Raw genomic sequence first — 15,677 nt, 5'->3', positions numbered from 1 at the left:
TTTTACGTTGCACCGGTGCTACACTGTATGCAAGTAAGTAAGTAAGTAAGTAAGTAAGTAAGTACACCGGATTCTCGTCATTTTCTTTTTCTTTTTCTTTTGCTTTTTTCTCTCCATTTCCTTTTTCCGTTACGGAACGATCTCTGTCTACGATCGAACTTTCGTTGAACCGGTATTAGGTAGACGGAATGCGCTCACAGTTCGAAACGGTTTTAATCGCCGCGAAACCCGTTCTCCGTTTCTGATTAATTTTCAACCTGGACATTTCGCCAGATACGACGAGGCGTAATTGAAAAAGAAGAAAAATGCCGATTCTTATGTCGCGGTATAAATTGCCGATTAATCAACGTCCCGCGGTGGCGTATATGCAAACGCACAAGCTAGAAAACGAGATTATTAATCGATTGGTAAACGGCAGATCGCGATCCAGATAATCGAGCGCGCGGATCGTCACGGCAAGGTACAAGGCCATCCAGTTCCTCCAACGCGTGGTCTAATTATGTATTTGTCTACGATATTCCACGTCGTCTTTGTTATCCTTGGCGCGATCGTAATCGCGTTCTGCGCTTGGTGGTCGTCGCCGCCAAGCCCGGAAGGATGAATTCAACTGCGGTCGACGATGTCAGCCCTCGCAGGTCCCCGTATAGTCGCTCGTACTTTTCTCCCTGGTCGCGACGCGACGGTTCCCGAGCGTACAGTTTGGCCAGCAGCCGTAGCCGCACAGCCGCAGCCGACTAATATCTCGTTCTTTTGTTGCGTTTCGCGACAATTCGCCTGCCTACGCTCGCAACGAATTTCAGGCTGATTATTCGGGGCGGTGGAGTGACGTCGGTTCGCTGGATTAAAATGCTGCTAGTAGGACTACCCGCGGAAATGCGAAGGGAGAAACTGTCGAGAGGGCGGCAATATACGGCGCGCTACCCTCGGGGAGTACAGTTGCTTCTTCCGCCCTTCCTTCCGCCAGTCGTCCGTCCTCTTTCCTCTTCTCCCAGTTTTCTAATCGAAGATGACGTATCGAAGGCGCGTCGATTCGGATCAATTAGACGCGACGCGAGCGAACGACACCCGCGGCGAGAGCAACGCACACGTAGCAAGTGCCAGGGCTGTGTTGCGCAATTGGACTAATATTATTAGCGAAATTTTACGTGTCGCTAGTCGAAGAGAATTAAGTGCTTTTACAAAAGCAACTGCTGCTCCGGTTTCGCAATTTTATCGTTTCGTTAAACGCAGTTACTTGGTGATATAATTACGAAAACACTTACGGCGATTACGTAACACGACGAACGTATCGTTGAAACAGTTTCAAATGTATCGACTGAAAATTAACGACGGTATGTTTTTTTTATTTTCCCGAAAAATAAAATAAAAGAAAAATTCGATAGTCGCGGAACGAGAGATCGCGCGATCTCTTACTCGACTGCCTCGAGCTGCGACTTAACGCGGTCGAGTCTCTTTCAGGGGTAACCAGAGGTCGGAAAAAAACCAAGCTAACCATATTATGTAGATTCGTAGAAAGATGCGTATTTATTCGTCAAAGTTCTATCATGATAGACCGATGGTAGAAAGTTGCTGGGGATGGACGCTCCGACTTCCTGATTTGCATTTTCTCGAGATGGACGGGGTGGAGAGACCGAGTAATCGAAGAAGGAACGCGACTTTCGAATAGCCGATTAACGATTCGCGGCTAATAAAATAATAAAAAAGCCCGCGTTTCGTGAAAGGGAAAAAGATACGCCGATTCGAAAAAGCTCCGCGTCGTTGAGTTTTCCTTGGTTGTAAACGATTGTCTATTCCTTGGACTATTTCCGATGACTCGATGACTTTATGATCGTACTGTTGCGCTGCAACGACCATTTTTATTTTCAGCTGTTCTAAAATTAATAATATTATAATATTATCGATTGGCGAAATATTGTAGAAGAAAGTTCGAGTCTTAACGGCGCAACTAGTATCTGATACAAAGAAGTAGGAAAATGGAAATCGCGCAGAGTGTTTCTCTGGTGAAACGTACGAGGAAACTCGTTCGTCCGCAACGTGTTTAATTGTTCCGTCACGTAACGGAAATCGCGACGATCGAGTGGCCATGTGATTTCTGATGCATAAAAGGAATGTTAAATCTGTTCGTAGATGGGAACCAACGTCGACGATGCAGAGTGTTTCGCTAGAGGGAATACAGTTTCGGAAGCTAAAGAACGACGATAGCTCGTGAAAGACGAAGAAGGGCTGAGAGTCGGTCGTTAGCGCGTTTTACGGCGGCATTAAGCTTCTCTTAAACGACACACGCAAAGTGCTCCTTTCCACACCCCCTGGCGGTCCTTTCTCGTTCTACCGCCGCCCGTTCGTCTCTATCTACCTCGTCGATGCGCTAACCGTTTCGGTTCACCGCCACCCACCTACGGCTACCGGAAAGGTGTTTGCTATCGCGCGAAGATCGTCCCCGAGTCGTTCCGCTCGATTTTCTCTTTACTTTCGTCGCTACTTTTCCTTTGCTTTGCACGCGTTCGCCTTAGAAAACGGTGCTCGTAAAGCGCGAAATCGTAAAGGGAATCGCGAAGAAGCTTGAAAACCGCGAGTGAGCGAGGAAAATCGAGAGGAAAAAGCGAGAGAGGAAGAACCGACGAAAGTGGAGAATCCGAAAGTAGAACGGAAAGAAAAAGAGGATTGGAAGGGGAACCGAGGCAAAACGATAATCCTAAGGAAAAGTCGAAGAAATAAGAACAGCGTGTTTCTTCCTCCTACGTGGTATCTTTTATCTATTTATTTATTTAACCGACGTAGGTTCTTCGGTATTGCGCACACGAGTGCGTCAAAATGAAATAAAAAAACAAGAAGAACAAACGATAATTTCAAGCTACGATTCTTATAATTTCCTTCGAGATACTATGGATACTGTAAGGGAGGTTACGCTCCGCGAATGCAATCGACGACAACGTTGCTCGCAGTTGTTCGCAGTAGAGCATAATCTATCGACTGACGATCCAAGTTATCCGAACTAGTTCGGTGTATACGAAGAAGTTGTCTTCTTTTAACGACTATCGTAGAAGCACATAATTTAAAAAATTGGAGAATTTCTGCACAACTAACTGATTGAAATTTCGATGTACGCTTTTATGTAGCAATAGGTTTATCCCATAAGTAAACGCGTACGATATATAAAATATCGAAGGGAAAGACCGAGATCGTATTGGAGAAAGAACGAAGGAAAGTAGGGGAGAAAAAGAGGCGTGAAAAAGGAAAAGAAGCGACGAAAGAAGACACTGGAGAGGAAGTAACCAACAGATCGTATAGAATTGGACTGGCGACGAACAAAGTGCGGGATTGAACGTATCCGCGACAGAGATCAGACGTCGACTGGTGGGCGTGTATAGATACATATAACGCGGGCAGGTAGACAGGTAGGTACGCGTGCGGCCGTAGAAGAGGACGGGGATGGATACGGGGACGGGATTGGAATGGGAGAGAGGTGGAGAAAGAGAGCAGGGGCGAAGGGTGAAAGAGGCAGCGGGTGCAGGAGGAAAGGAGGGAAAAGGTGGAAGAGGGAACGGAGAACGCGGAGGGCACATAAGTCCGGCGCTGACATCGGTGCAACCCTCGCGTCGGACTCGAGTATCGACAGATATTTAAATGAATATTCCTCCGCTGTTAGGGATCCGCTCTTTGAAATCAAAGCAGAAGGTACAACGGTTCATTTAGACGTCCGCCGATATCCCGCGCCAGCCGGACCGTGGATACAGGATTTCGCTTGTCACGTCATTCGAGGGTTATCGCCGAGACCGGCACGATTCCCTGCTAGAGGCTATTGGAGAGAGGAGTCGCGTGTCCCTCGACGACCCCGTTTGTCCGGCACACGCACGCGGACTTGTACTTTATCCGCGTCGGTTATCCGCTTTCGAGCGACGCGATCGTTCGATATCTCTGCCCTGTCTCGAGCGTCATCCAAGGTTCTAGAACGCGCTCGCCATCAAACCTCTTCTTGCACGAACTAGCTTTCGTCGCAATCTTCTGTGTTCGAGGCACGAGACCCGTCTGCCCCCTTTTCCTGCCACCTGTTCCGTATGCGAATTAACACGGTGTCCCAGGTTGAAGTGGGTAAGGGCGAAGAATATGCACAGCAGTAGTCGCTTCAGCGTCCACAATGCGGCACCGTATCTGTACGTTTATCCGATCAGGTCGCCTCTGTTGCGTTTATAAAAAGTCGACCGCGTAAATATCTGCGATCGAATAATTAGCGTGTGTCTATATTTTCGGATTAATCAGCCAGATAATCGCATCGAAAGCCCCGTGAAAGCCGAACCGATCGCGACATCTTCCTAATTTCGTTTCTCGACCGTTTTCGTATCGATCCTCGTGATCGACGATCGTAACCGAACATCGACCATCCCAGTCATCCATCCATCGACGTCGTAGATCTCAAGCGGCGACTTCCGTTCTCGACCGAAGCGAAAGCACCGATGCAGCCGCCTGCGTCTGACCGCGTTGTCGCACTCGGGCCCGATTATCGCGCGAGGTTCGAACGAACATGGATATACGTTATCGCATCGAACGGACAACGATTTCCCATCAAAGCGTTTCGTTGGATAACTATGCGCGTTCGAGGTATCGTAAATCAGCGGCAAGAACGCGCGCCGCGTTTACATTGGGAACGAAAGACGAGTCTCGTTTCAGGACTATCATCCGTTTCTTTGGTTTGCGCTCCGTGGACCGATTCTCGATAGAAACGAGCGACGAGGGTCTCCCGTTTCTTGCGACAATTGCGCGCAGCGCAACCGGCAATAAATCTCTCCGGACATTTCTAATTTCTCCACCGAAATGCACGCACGGACGTAGAACGCACACGCTCTGTGCGACAGCGTCGCGAACTACCATTTCGACAGTTCTTTTTCTCGACGTCGACTTGTCCGAATAACGAAACACGCTCGACTCGGTCTCTACGCGATAACAGCGTACGATACTTATCTTTTTAACCTGCTAACCGGATTCTGCTGTAATCGGGGAATTAAGAGCCGATAAATCGAGTAGAAAATCTCGAAAAGCATAATTTATTTCCAATAAAAATAAAGCAAGGACGGCGACTTGACTCGTGTTTTCCGGTTAACAAGTTAACAACGACCTGCCGTAACTTATGAATCAACCATCAAGGGCAGCGAAAGGAAGAGCAAAGAAATGGAAATCATTTAGCTGTAGCCGATGGACAGTTTCACGCGCTATGCAGTCAGACGTGGATATAGCGAAAGAAGGACGCATGCAAGTAGATACGTACTCGTTAACGCGTTTGCATTGTCTTTATACCGATCGAAGGTCAGCGATACGGACGTTCGACTGTCAATCTAGCAAACAAGGATGGAAAGCATAGAAGTAACATGGAAACGCGGGAGAAGCGCGTACAATTACTACGGAAAAATAAAAATGCGTGCAAACGGGAATACGTGTGCGTGCTCGTGCGTACTGCGCTACGTGCGTTTGCGTGGGTTAAGATATTTACCGGTAAGATTATCGCCGCGTTGCTGCGGCCACCGAAAAGAAGGCCTCGGCTGCTGCTTGCTGCGCATGTCTCCCGTCCGGTGCGACGGCTGCGGGCCGCTCGCTTTTCAAACGATCGGAGACCACTACTTACCTGAAAGAGAAAAAGTCAGAATGGTCACAAAAATTCGTTGGTCGACGAAACTACGCTTAACGCGAGCCCGGATACAAGAAAAGAATTTTCCACCCTCTTTGGCTGTGTTTTTCCGAACGATGGGCGAAACGGCCGAATCGCGTCCCCCGCGCAACCACAACCAATTCCCGACCCTTCTCTTATCCACCCGTTACCAGCCATCCTAACCGGCCGTATATCTTTCCACCGTACGCCCTCGAAAGCGGCCGCCTTTGTTTCAGATATTTATGAGGCGTTTTAATTCGCGCGCCGCGCCACGCCGCGTCACCCGCCGTCGCCCGACCTCGGTACTCGTCGGCCGTCGTCGCCGCTACTCGACTCCGTTCGTTCGTACTCGGCCGTACTCGGCAGCGCGTCGTGACCGACCAAACGACTAGCGCGGCAAGGGGATGGCCGCGTTAAACCGCTACCATCGGGGGATGAGGAGGCATAATAGGCATAAGGGTGCTCCGATAAAGCGGCAACCGAGCTCTCTTCCCTTCACGCACCCCCCGTATCCCACCTCCGCCCACACCACCCTCTTTCCAGACGCAGGCCATAAGCGCGAACAAACTCTCGCTCGTATATCTCGGCTGAATGGTTTGTTCGTCGTGCGGCGCGGCGCGACGGCTTCTCGGCGTATCGCCGGGCTACCATCGCGTTCCCTTTCGTTTCTCTTGGTCTCTCTCTCTCTCTCTCTCTCTCTCTCTTACTCTCTCTTTTTCTTTCTCTCGTCGCATTTCTCGTTCGTCGCGAAACACCGCGAATAACCGTCGAGCTTCTCGAATTGAACCGAACCGGATCGAAACGCGCTTCTCGTCGCGTCGAATTTCAAACGAACGATATCTGTCTACGTATTCGTTGGCTCCGAATCGTTGATCGTTAATCGATAAAAAGGAGAGACGAAAGGAGAGAGTCTTTGTCTGTTTTTCCGTGTCGCGACGTTCTAGAGAGAAACGGTCGCGAACTCGCAGCTACTCCTCTTTACGTCGTAGTCTGTTGCCGAGTTTAACGGCAACAGTACGTCACCCTGTCAGCCCCTTTGCCCCTCCTTGTCCCACGCTTTCCCTCTCTCGCTTTCCTGTTTCTCTCGGCCGTAACAGGGATCTCCGATGCTCTTTCGTTCAACCTTACTCCGTTTCTCTCTCCCTCCCTGCCTGCCCCTCCATCCTTTCGTCCTCGTCCCTCTTATTCTTCGTTGTACAGCGTCCGCGCGCCGTCCTCGTCGCGCTTTTCTTAACAGCCTTCACTCTCTAAAAGCCTGAGCGTGATCTATGGCAGGACGTTGCGTCACACGGGGAACAGATGCAGTGCTCGTATATTACTCGGCCATATCTAGCGGGCAAACGGAGAGAGAGGAGAAAGGCGTTTCGAACAGGGGTGCCAGGGGGACGGTATCGCGTTCGTTCGAAGATCGTTCAACGCCACGTATAGATCGCGATTAATATTCCGATAGCTTTTTTTCCGCTCGATCTCTAACCGAGTCCAGCGACGAAGACAAATTCTGGAAGAAAAAGCTAAAGAGAAACGAAGAAAACGCGCGAGCAGTTGAAGAATAAGGGAACAAATGAGTAAAACTAGGAGGAATGGAGCAAAAATCGAAGTCGATTCGTAAAAAGCGTGATAAGGTGGAGAAGGATCGGAACGCGTGGAGAAGAGGAAACGCGCGTTCGTGAAAATGCTAGCCAGCTGTCTGCGCGTACAGACAGGAGGGAAAGCGGAAGGGAGAGAGTTGGGAGGGAGGCTCGAAAACGCGCGTCGGCAGGGTAGACACTTGGAGAATCCCATAAATCAGGTCAGGGTTGGCGACGGGGGTGGCTGCGCGGCGGTAGTTACAGAAGGGAGGCCAAGGGAGCGGAGAGGAGCTAAGGGAGCTCGCTGCGACTCCGAGAGAGCCGTTAGGTAAAGGTCGACGCACAACAAACCCACGCCGAGGACGCTAAAACGTGGCGCGCATGCTCGTAAAACGTTTGGCGCCAATTCCATTCGACAAGACGGATCGGTGCGTCTTTCAAAGAATCAGCGTTACTCATCCGACTCGATTTTTAGATGCGCAGTCACTTTCGTCATCAGCGAGATGCACGCGCGTTTCAGAAATTCGTTGCTTTAGCCTTCCCCTGTCGTGTTGTCTTATACGTCAAAGTTTACAGGTTTATCGTTATATTCCGTTTAAATAAATAGATAGATAAATAAATACAGAAACGGGGACACGATTATCAGGCTATGTACACATGCTAACGCATTATCGGATCGAGTCGATCTCTTTTCCGCATCCTTTCGCAACTTCCCACGTTTGGTGTTTGCAATTATTTTAATTATTTACAATGTGACTATATTTAACTACATATTCCTGTTTTGTTTTGTTTCACTCGCAACATAACCTCCGCAACTTTATAGCTTTGTAACTTTGTAACTTGTACATTTAGTTTCCCTTGTTGTGTTACAGGGCTAACGTTCGTTAGTAAATAATAATGACAATAATAATAGTAAATAAAATTATGTGAGGAGATCAAGGAAGATTTTCAACAATTTTGGAAAACATTGACAACTACCATACTACTGCAAGACGTTTACAGGCTTCGAAATGGAAGACGATCGTTCCGTGTGTTTTGTCTTCAAAAGTTCATCGGCAAAAGTTGGTTACAACTCGTGGGCAAGAACGAATAGGACGTAGGTACGATTGCACGAATTCTTTTCACTGCTTTCAGGTGCATAATCAATTGCTGTTTGCTATTGTAAAAAGCTCGATATATTTCCTTAAGTTAATACGATATTTTTAAAAGTTGAAGTACGCGATTAAATTGGAACGCGCGAAAGATCCCGCTATGATTTCTAACATCTTCTTGGTGATTTCCTACGAGACGTGTTCAAATACATTCGCGAGTACCGCATAAACGTGCAAGAGCATCTAATAAATATTCCTAAGTCCCTACACACAACTGTTACTTCGTCGCTCCTTCTTCGATAACACTTCGTGACCACTGTAATAACGCGGAAGGAAAAGATCGCTTTTCTGCATCAATCCCAACCATCGTTCTTCTCGATATACGATCGTTTGGAGAACTATCCACTGACCAACGCGTATAATACGAAAGTCGTAATAGATACGTATTACACACACACACACTCACACACGGATTCCTGATGCAACAAACGTTTGACATGCTGCCGTGTCATCGATTCGTCCTTTTGACGAAAGGAACGTGGAATTCGAAAAGTGGCGGTTACGATACTCGCGGTCGATACTCGCGAGGTTGCGGAGAAACGCTAGGGGGTGGGCGAATGGCAAAGAAGAGACAGGAAAAGAGGGCGACGTTGAAGAAGCTTCGGAGGGACCCCAGATGGAATCGGTGCAGTTTGGAATATTGGAAAACGTCGAAACGTGCGAGAAATCGAAGCGGAGGGATGAGAAGGGGAAGAGTGGAGGCGGCAGAGTGCGAGCAGGCCACTATTTATGACGCGTACGTGAATTCTTGGAACAGCGGGGATACCGCGTGTTCGTGTCACGGCGTCGCCGAAGAAAGAGAGCGACGGAGGTTCACCGGGGAGGGATTCGACTCCGGTGGAAAAAGGGCGACCAGCCCGCACTTCTGTTGCACCGTAAAAGAGCGAAGCTGAAGGAAGGCGCGCGACGAAGCGTATTCGTAGATTGGACGAATCTCGAGAATCGAACGTGTCCGACGTGGAAACGTCCGTCGTTCGCCAACTATAAAGGTATCGGAAGAGATAGAAGAGGCCGAGGCACGAGACAGGAGACAGGAGAGAAAAAAGCGAGGCTTCGATTGATTCATTGGACGCGCGTGCCTGGTTTCAAATCACCAGAATAGAATCCGTTGCCTTTGGAATGCCAGGCTCACGGCTAATCCATCGAGCGTCTTTATTGCTCCGCGACATTTATAAAACGCCGGAGAGACGAGGGCTGCCTGCGATCGCGCCCATTCGTCACCGATTATAAATCGTCAAGACACCCCTTTTTGTCGCTCCGTGTCGTCTATCCTTCTCCCGTCGAGCGTTCGCGCTTGTTTCGTACGGATGGTCGGTTCGGTCACGGTTTTCGTAATTTCTGCGTCGACCGCGGCGATCGCTTTCCAAAAATACGCAGCCACATAAGAATCGAGGAAAAATAACATTCTTTGCAGCCTCTTCGCCAACCAACTTACGACCGACGGATTCGTAAATTTCAAAAATACGAAATGGAGGCGGTTTCCGGATAAGAGAAAAAGGGTGTGCCTGTTTTTTGTCGAGCTAAGGAAACTCTGGATCTTACGGCGAGGGATACGGTGTTTCAACTACGTAGCTACGAACAGAGAAGCAAGATGTATTTGTAACGAACGAGGACAGGTATGTTGTGTAGGTCTAGGCGGTCGAAGAGTAACGGAAGTAACCGTGAAAGCTTGATACGCCGCACCCCGTGTACCTCCCCTACGAGCGTATAGCGAAGATAAGGCTCGCTCGTTGCGTCGAAGCGTCCCTGAGCGACCGTCCTGGAACGTCGTGAACGTCTCGAAACGTATACCGATGCTTCGACCCGAGTCCCGTCCCCTATTCTTCCTTACGACCACCGATCTCGTTCTCCGGAGCATCGTCGACTCGCTGGCGTAATATCGTGCCTGCTCCTCTTGCCGCCGTTATGCCGAGTTTAGTTCGTCCATAGACGAACGGAAGCGAGAGCACGAGAGAGAAGGCAACGCACTCGTGAAATCCTGCCGTCTTCTTCGCTCTTACTCGTCGTATTGCCTTCTTACCAAACGAAAGAGAAGAGCGCAGAGGTATCGAGGATAACGTTCGCCAAGGAAAATAGAAACGTCGGTATATAGCCGTGGTCGGAAGCCCGTTTAATACTCGTCTCGATGGGCCAGGGTTTTCAGTAATTGGCAAGTTAAACAGCTCCCCGTTATGCACCTCTCTTTCTCTCTCTCTTTGTCGCGACTTCTTCTCTTTGTTCTTACCCTTTTCTCCACGCTTGCCTCGCCTTTCACGGCGAAACGCACTCTGCTCGGGCAACGCTCTCCAATACGCTGGAATTTTCTTATCGCCGAAATACTGTAATCCCTATGCGAGGAATAAGATGCTTTAATTAGGCGGAGTCGGGCCGCGATCGATTTCGAGAAACTCGCTTCGAAAGAGTCGAAAATTGTCGGCCGAAACGAGTGAGAACTTTGCTCCGAGGAAATCGAAAATGACGGTAGAGCAAAAGGTGCGTTTCAAGCGGAGACGATGCAAGATAAAAAATAACGATACGTCCTAATAAAGTACTTGCAGCTTGTCCGCTTGATGATTACCGATTGGCTGCGCGTTGTACGCGTGTCCCATTAGGTGAACCGAACCCGGTCGAAGCTTTCCTTTGGACAGGACCGGGCGAGTCGAAGCAAACTCGATTGGAAAGAGTGTGCGGAAGAGACGAAGAGCGAGAAGAGCAAGGAGGAAGAGAAGGAAAGAGAAGAAAGTGCGGTAGAATGAAAAGAGATAGTGAAACTGAGCGAGAGAGAGAGAGAGCAAATGGCGGCAAGAGGGGGCAAGGTAAGTAGGTATAAAGGAGCGTGACTGGACGTGAGTTCAATACGCGGCCCTCGAGCACAGCTGTCACTGACATCGCCGCAATTCGAAACTGACCACGACAGCTAACCTCCGTACCGGCGGACCACAACGGCGGAAACTTATACCAGCCTTCCGATTGATACGTCCTGGCCACTCACCATACGCCGAAGGGGACGGATTAGTTGGCGGATGGCAGCAGTCTCCTACTCTCTACTTCTACGTTCCATACTTTGGCCCTAGAGGTCTGGCTCTTCCTTCGCAGCGAATCGAAACGGCCAACGTTTCTACTTTCTTCTCTAAGTGACGTTACGCACCGTTGACCAGTCGTTGATCGACCACTAGATTCCGGAAAATATATCACGAGTACGCGCTGCATCCTGACAATTAGCGATTTGGACAAACGCGAGCGTCACGCGACTAGAGCGACGGGCAACGAATACGAATTTTGTCAAATTTTGCGATTCCTTCAGTCAGACGCTACACCGCCAATACGATGAAAGTGGTATCGTAAAACGCTATGCGGCTTTATCTTGAGTTATCGTTGATCGAAAGCTGAACAATCGTATACGGTCGTTCGTCCCACGAATTTACGATTCAATTAGACGTAATTACGACAAAATATACTCGTAAGAATTGCGCGATACGGAGAATATCGTATCTGAAAAGATTGAAACGCGTCGATGAAGCTAAAAATGGTATTCTTGTAATTTCCACGAAGACACATGGACGAGGATCGTTGGTGTTGCGACATCGTTGCTACGGTAATCGCATCATCCAGTCGTCAAACTTGACGGATCGAAAATATTTGTTTTCCAAAATCGCCCTGACAAGTGGCCAGCGGTCAACGTACGTACGAATTACCGCGCATAATACCAGCACGAGTCGTCGTGCACAAGTTGGAAGCATTCAGTTGGTTGATGCTGGAAGAACGAGAAAACACGGCGAGAGCGAGCACAGAGGGCAGCCGGCTGTTTAATAGGTGAACAGCAAATAAGAGGATTCGGAAATAGCGCAGTCATTGTGGGATCCCGCGAGCGAGAAAGCTTGGGTCCGCGGTAGGTAGTCATTTCTCGATTCATCGAGGAACGCGAAAGGCAGCTAGCTAATAAGGGCCGGTACGATAATAGCGAGCAGGAAAAAAGCTACGGAAAGAGAGGACGAAGGGAGAAAAGGAATGGATGGAACGGAGCGAATGGTCGAGGGACGAACGAAGAAGAAAACGAAGTCGGAGGTACTTGGAACGAAGACGGTCGATCCTTGGTGAGAAGGGCGAAGAGGTGATTGATGGAACGTCAGTCATGGTGCAGCCATCAATCTCCCGTACCTATACCTTTATTATTTATTATCCTTGCCGCTACGGATACTTTGCTTCAGGTACATCGTATTTCTCTTTTCCTCCGAATCGTCGGCATAGCCCCGTCTCGGTTCGTCGCTACGCCCGATGCATCGGCGAAGCCCAAAGGCCGTCCAGTGACGAAGCAACCTTCCAGCTACGGATCGTCCACGCGTCTATACAACACGATACTGCGTGTACTCGCGTTCGCGAAATCGTCCCTCGCCCATCTTTCTGTAGTTATACGTCTCGATATTCATAGGCGGAAAATTTTGCAGAACTCTTTTCCGGGCTGTTCGATCGTTAACTTGATCTCCGTCCAGGTGAAACCGATCGACACCGTCCTTTATTCGTCTCTGAATATTCGATTCTCAAGAAATAAGCGACACCGGCTTGCAGAGATTCATTGGTCGCGAGAACAAGTAACAAACGCATGAAATTTCTGACAAAATCTAACGTCGCGTCTAACGTGGCAATCGAAAGCTCCGAAACCAACGTAACTTAACGCGAATATCTTCCAAGCAAACCATGTAACTGAATTTTATAAGAGGACAGCTTCGACGATACGCGATCCATCGACGATGTATTGGAAAAATACAACTTGTCGCGTCTTTCTGCTCGCTCTTGCGATCGAAATTAGATCCGTTGGCGAATTTTCAACGCGGTAAAAGCAGCGCGAGCTGTAGTTGCCGAGTATCGTCACCCTCTTCCTTTACAAACACGCACGTACGATTCTCGTACGTATGTGTAAGGACGAAACTCGCTGCGCTCTCGCCCCTGCTGCGTCACGAAACAAATGCGCTTTCAGCCAATCATCGTGGCCCGCCGTCCATAAGGATGATGATCACGATGACGATCACGATGACGCGGTGGAAGATGACTCGTCGCAGCTGTCAATCCACCGGGGCTACAGGCAAACCTCGAAACTTGGTTTCCACTCGGCTACGACCATTGAGCCTCGGCTCGATCGAGCAAACGCTCGTCTTATACGAGACGAAAAACACGAACACACTTTCTATTAGGTCGTCCAATAAATTCGTATCGTACATTTTCCCGCTATTTAGACGCTTTAGGCTGGTTTCACACTGAGATACGAGTGGTACTCGTATGGCAGGCTGCGTACGTATCGCGTGAATTTCGACGTTTCTTGTCTTTCTTTGTTTTTTTTTTTTTTAAGATTCGTCCATCGTCTTCGTTGGAAAAGTATCGTTGTCAAGATACGCGAAACGAGTATCGCGAGATACCGCGTCTCGCGAGAATCGTCGTGTGAACGCTTCCATCGGTCTACCATATTCGGTATCTATGATACGCGTATCTCCGCTATGAAACCAGTCATAGAACTTGGACGCGTTATTTTAGATTATTCGCACGGCATTGACTCGAATGTAAGACGCGGGAATAGTAGAAAAAAATCGCACAATAACCGGAAGAATCTAAATGCTTGCGATTCATTGATTTTCTCCTCACGAGTGCCGCCTTCTCTAGACTGCACTTGATCTTGCAAGATTGATCATCTTGATCGCTCTATTCATAAAACACGTCATCAAGAGTATAAACTCACCGCGGCATAAACTTATCGAACGACCCAATACTGTCTGCTTTCTGCAACACTGCGTTGTCATCGAGGATATCTCCGAGACGAACGAAACCGATCGTTGTAAAATTGATTATTTCGAGATCGATCTGCCGGGGAGCGCGATTTTCCATCGGGTGGTTCGCTCGAAAGCACGGGCGTCGCTCGATTCTTCGACGACAAACGTGAAAAAAAAAAGAACAAAGAGGATGGGGGGCGTGCGCTAAGAAGGCGAAAGTCGAGGAGAAGGAGACGCGCAAAGGAAGGAAGGGTGGGCGCATCGAGCAACAGGGGCGGAAAAGTTGACGGCTTAGACGTTTTAAATTTCTCGGGGCATTCGAGAAGACATCGAGCAACTCGATCTTTCGAGCCGGACGCCGGAGATACCTGCACCTGAGCCTCTTACACGTTTTTTTTTTTCCATCTTTTCTTCTCTTCCAGCGCTAAACAGGTTGGCTACCCGCGGCCACACCAGGAAGACACGCAGATCCGACCGGACGAAATTTTACGCTGCTCTGGCCGCGACTAGCTAACGCGTGTTCTATTGAAAAATCGTAAATACCGTTCCGATCGGTTGGAACAGACGCGAGAACGTATTTTCCACGCGTACGTGTTCGTCGTTCGGATACTGCGTACCGACACAGTAGACAGGAGGATGTAATGAATTTTTCACTATCTTCGCGTGGAAATAAATCGTATGCCGGGTTGCGGGTCGTTAATCGCTAACGCGGTTTAATACGCGGATCGACTATCGATAATTAACCGGCGACCAAGTACGCCAGGTGAGTCGGTGTTACTCATTAATATTTTAATTATTCACAATCCAGAGGCGCGCGTGCGGAGTTAACGATCGTGCGCGGACGGATTAGGATTTACATGATTTGAGGCAGGTCAAGACCGGGTACACGGACGAGCGTTGTAGGTATGCGTAGAAGTGGGCGAGAGCGGCGGCCACGGGCCTCTGCTTCATTCATAGTTAAACGCCGCTGTTTATGAACGGGAATACCTATTATGTAATGCATCGTCGGCAACAACGAGTCTTTTTATATCCGCCACGTGGCCGAACGCTGGATTACGCGTTCCTTCTGCCCGGTTCGAACACTTGCGAGCTACGCCGCAGGCTAATCGACGCCGATATCGACCGCTTCCGCGTCTTCGTTCGTCCAGTGGCTACCGGTCCTATCTTCGCCAACGATTCTCCTTGCATCTCGATTCGCCGATCCGATGATTCCTTCGTGCGTGAATCAGTATTCAAATTCATAATTAACGTCCTATCAGGAAATATACGACGTTGTAACTTGCCACATGTTCAGCCTCGTAACGTGTATAGCGTTTGACTAACTCACCGAGCGGCGGTAATCGTCCAGCTATTAAATACTAATAACGCACGTACCTCCGTCGATATATCGTTCGACAGGCCATCAAGAAATCGCGATATCGCGCCTCGTTACGATATTATCTTTTTAAGTTTGTATGTACGTTGGTATATTTTCCTATTGTGTGCAATATGTACGTAACCTAACGTATTTTTCATCGACGCGAGAAATGCATAGATAATCGTTCTCGGAGCGGATTGGTCGTGGTTGTCGTCGAAACGAGAA

General features: G+C 48.9%; 1 protein-coding gene across 7 annotated transcripts in view; it reads right to left on the bottom strand.

The window, feature by feature from the left end:
* The window catches only part of tio (zinc finger domain-containing protein tiptop), a 90,334-nt gene that overhangs the window by 29,669 nt on the left and 44,988 nt on the right, over positions 1 to 15,677 (bottom strand). For 5 of the 7 annotated variants that reach the window (XM_069125128.1, XM_069125127.1, XM_069125126.1 and 2 more), the window contains one exon: positions 5,483 to 5,614. The exons of the other annotated variants lie outside the window; for them this stretch is intronic. In XM_069125128.1, the coding sequence (XP_068981229.1) occupies positions 5,483 to 5,549 (67 nt within the window). In that variant the 5' untranslated portion in view covers positions 5,550 to 5,614. Of the gene's footprint in view, positions 1 to 5,482; positions 5,615 to 15,677 lie in introns of those variants that run through there. 7 annotated transcript variants of the gene reach the window in all.

Source organism: Bombus flavifrons, chromosome 12 (assembly GCF_040668555.2).
Source record: "Bombus flavifrons isolate JBK064 chromosome 12, iyBomFlav1_principal, whole genome shotgun sequence".
In the NCBI taxonomy this organism is placed as follows: domain Eukaryota; kingdom Metazoa; phylum Arthropoda; class Insecta; order Hymenoptera; family Apidae; genus Bombus; species Bombus flavifrons.
This window is presented reverse-complemented; position numbering and strand designations above follow the sequence as displayed.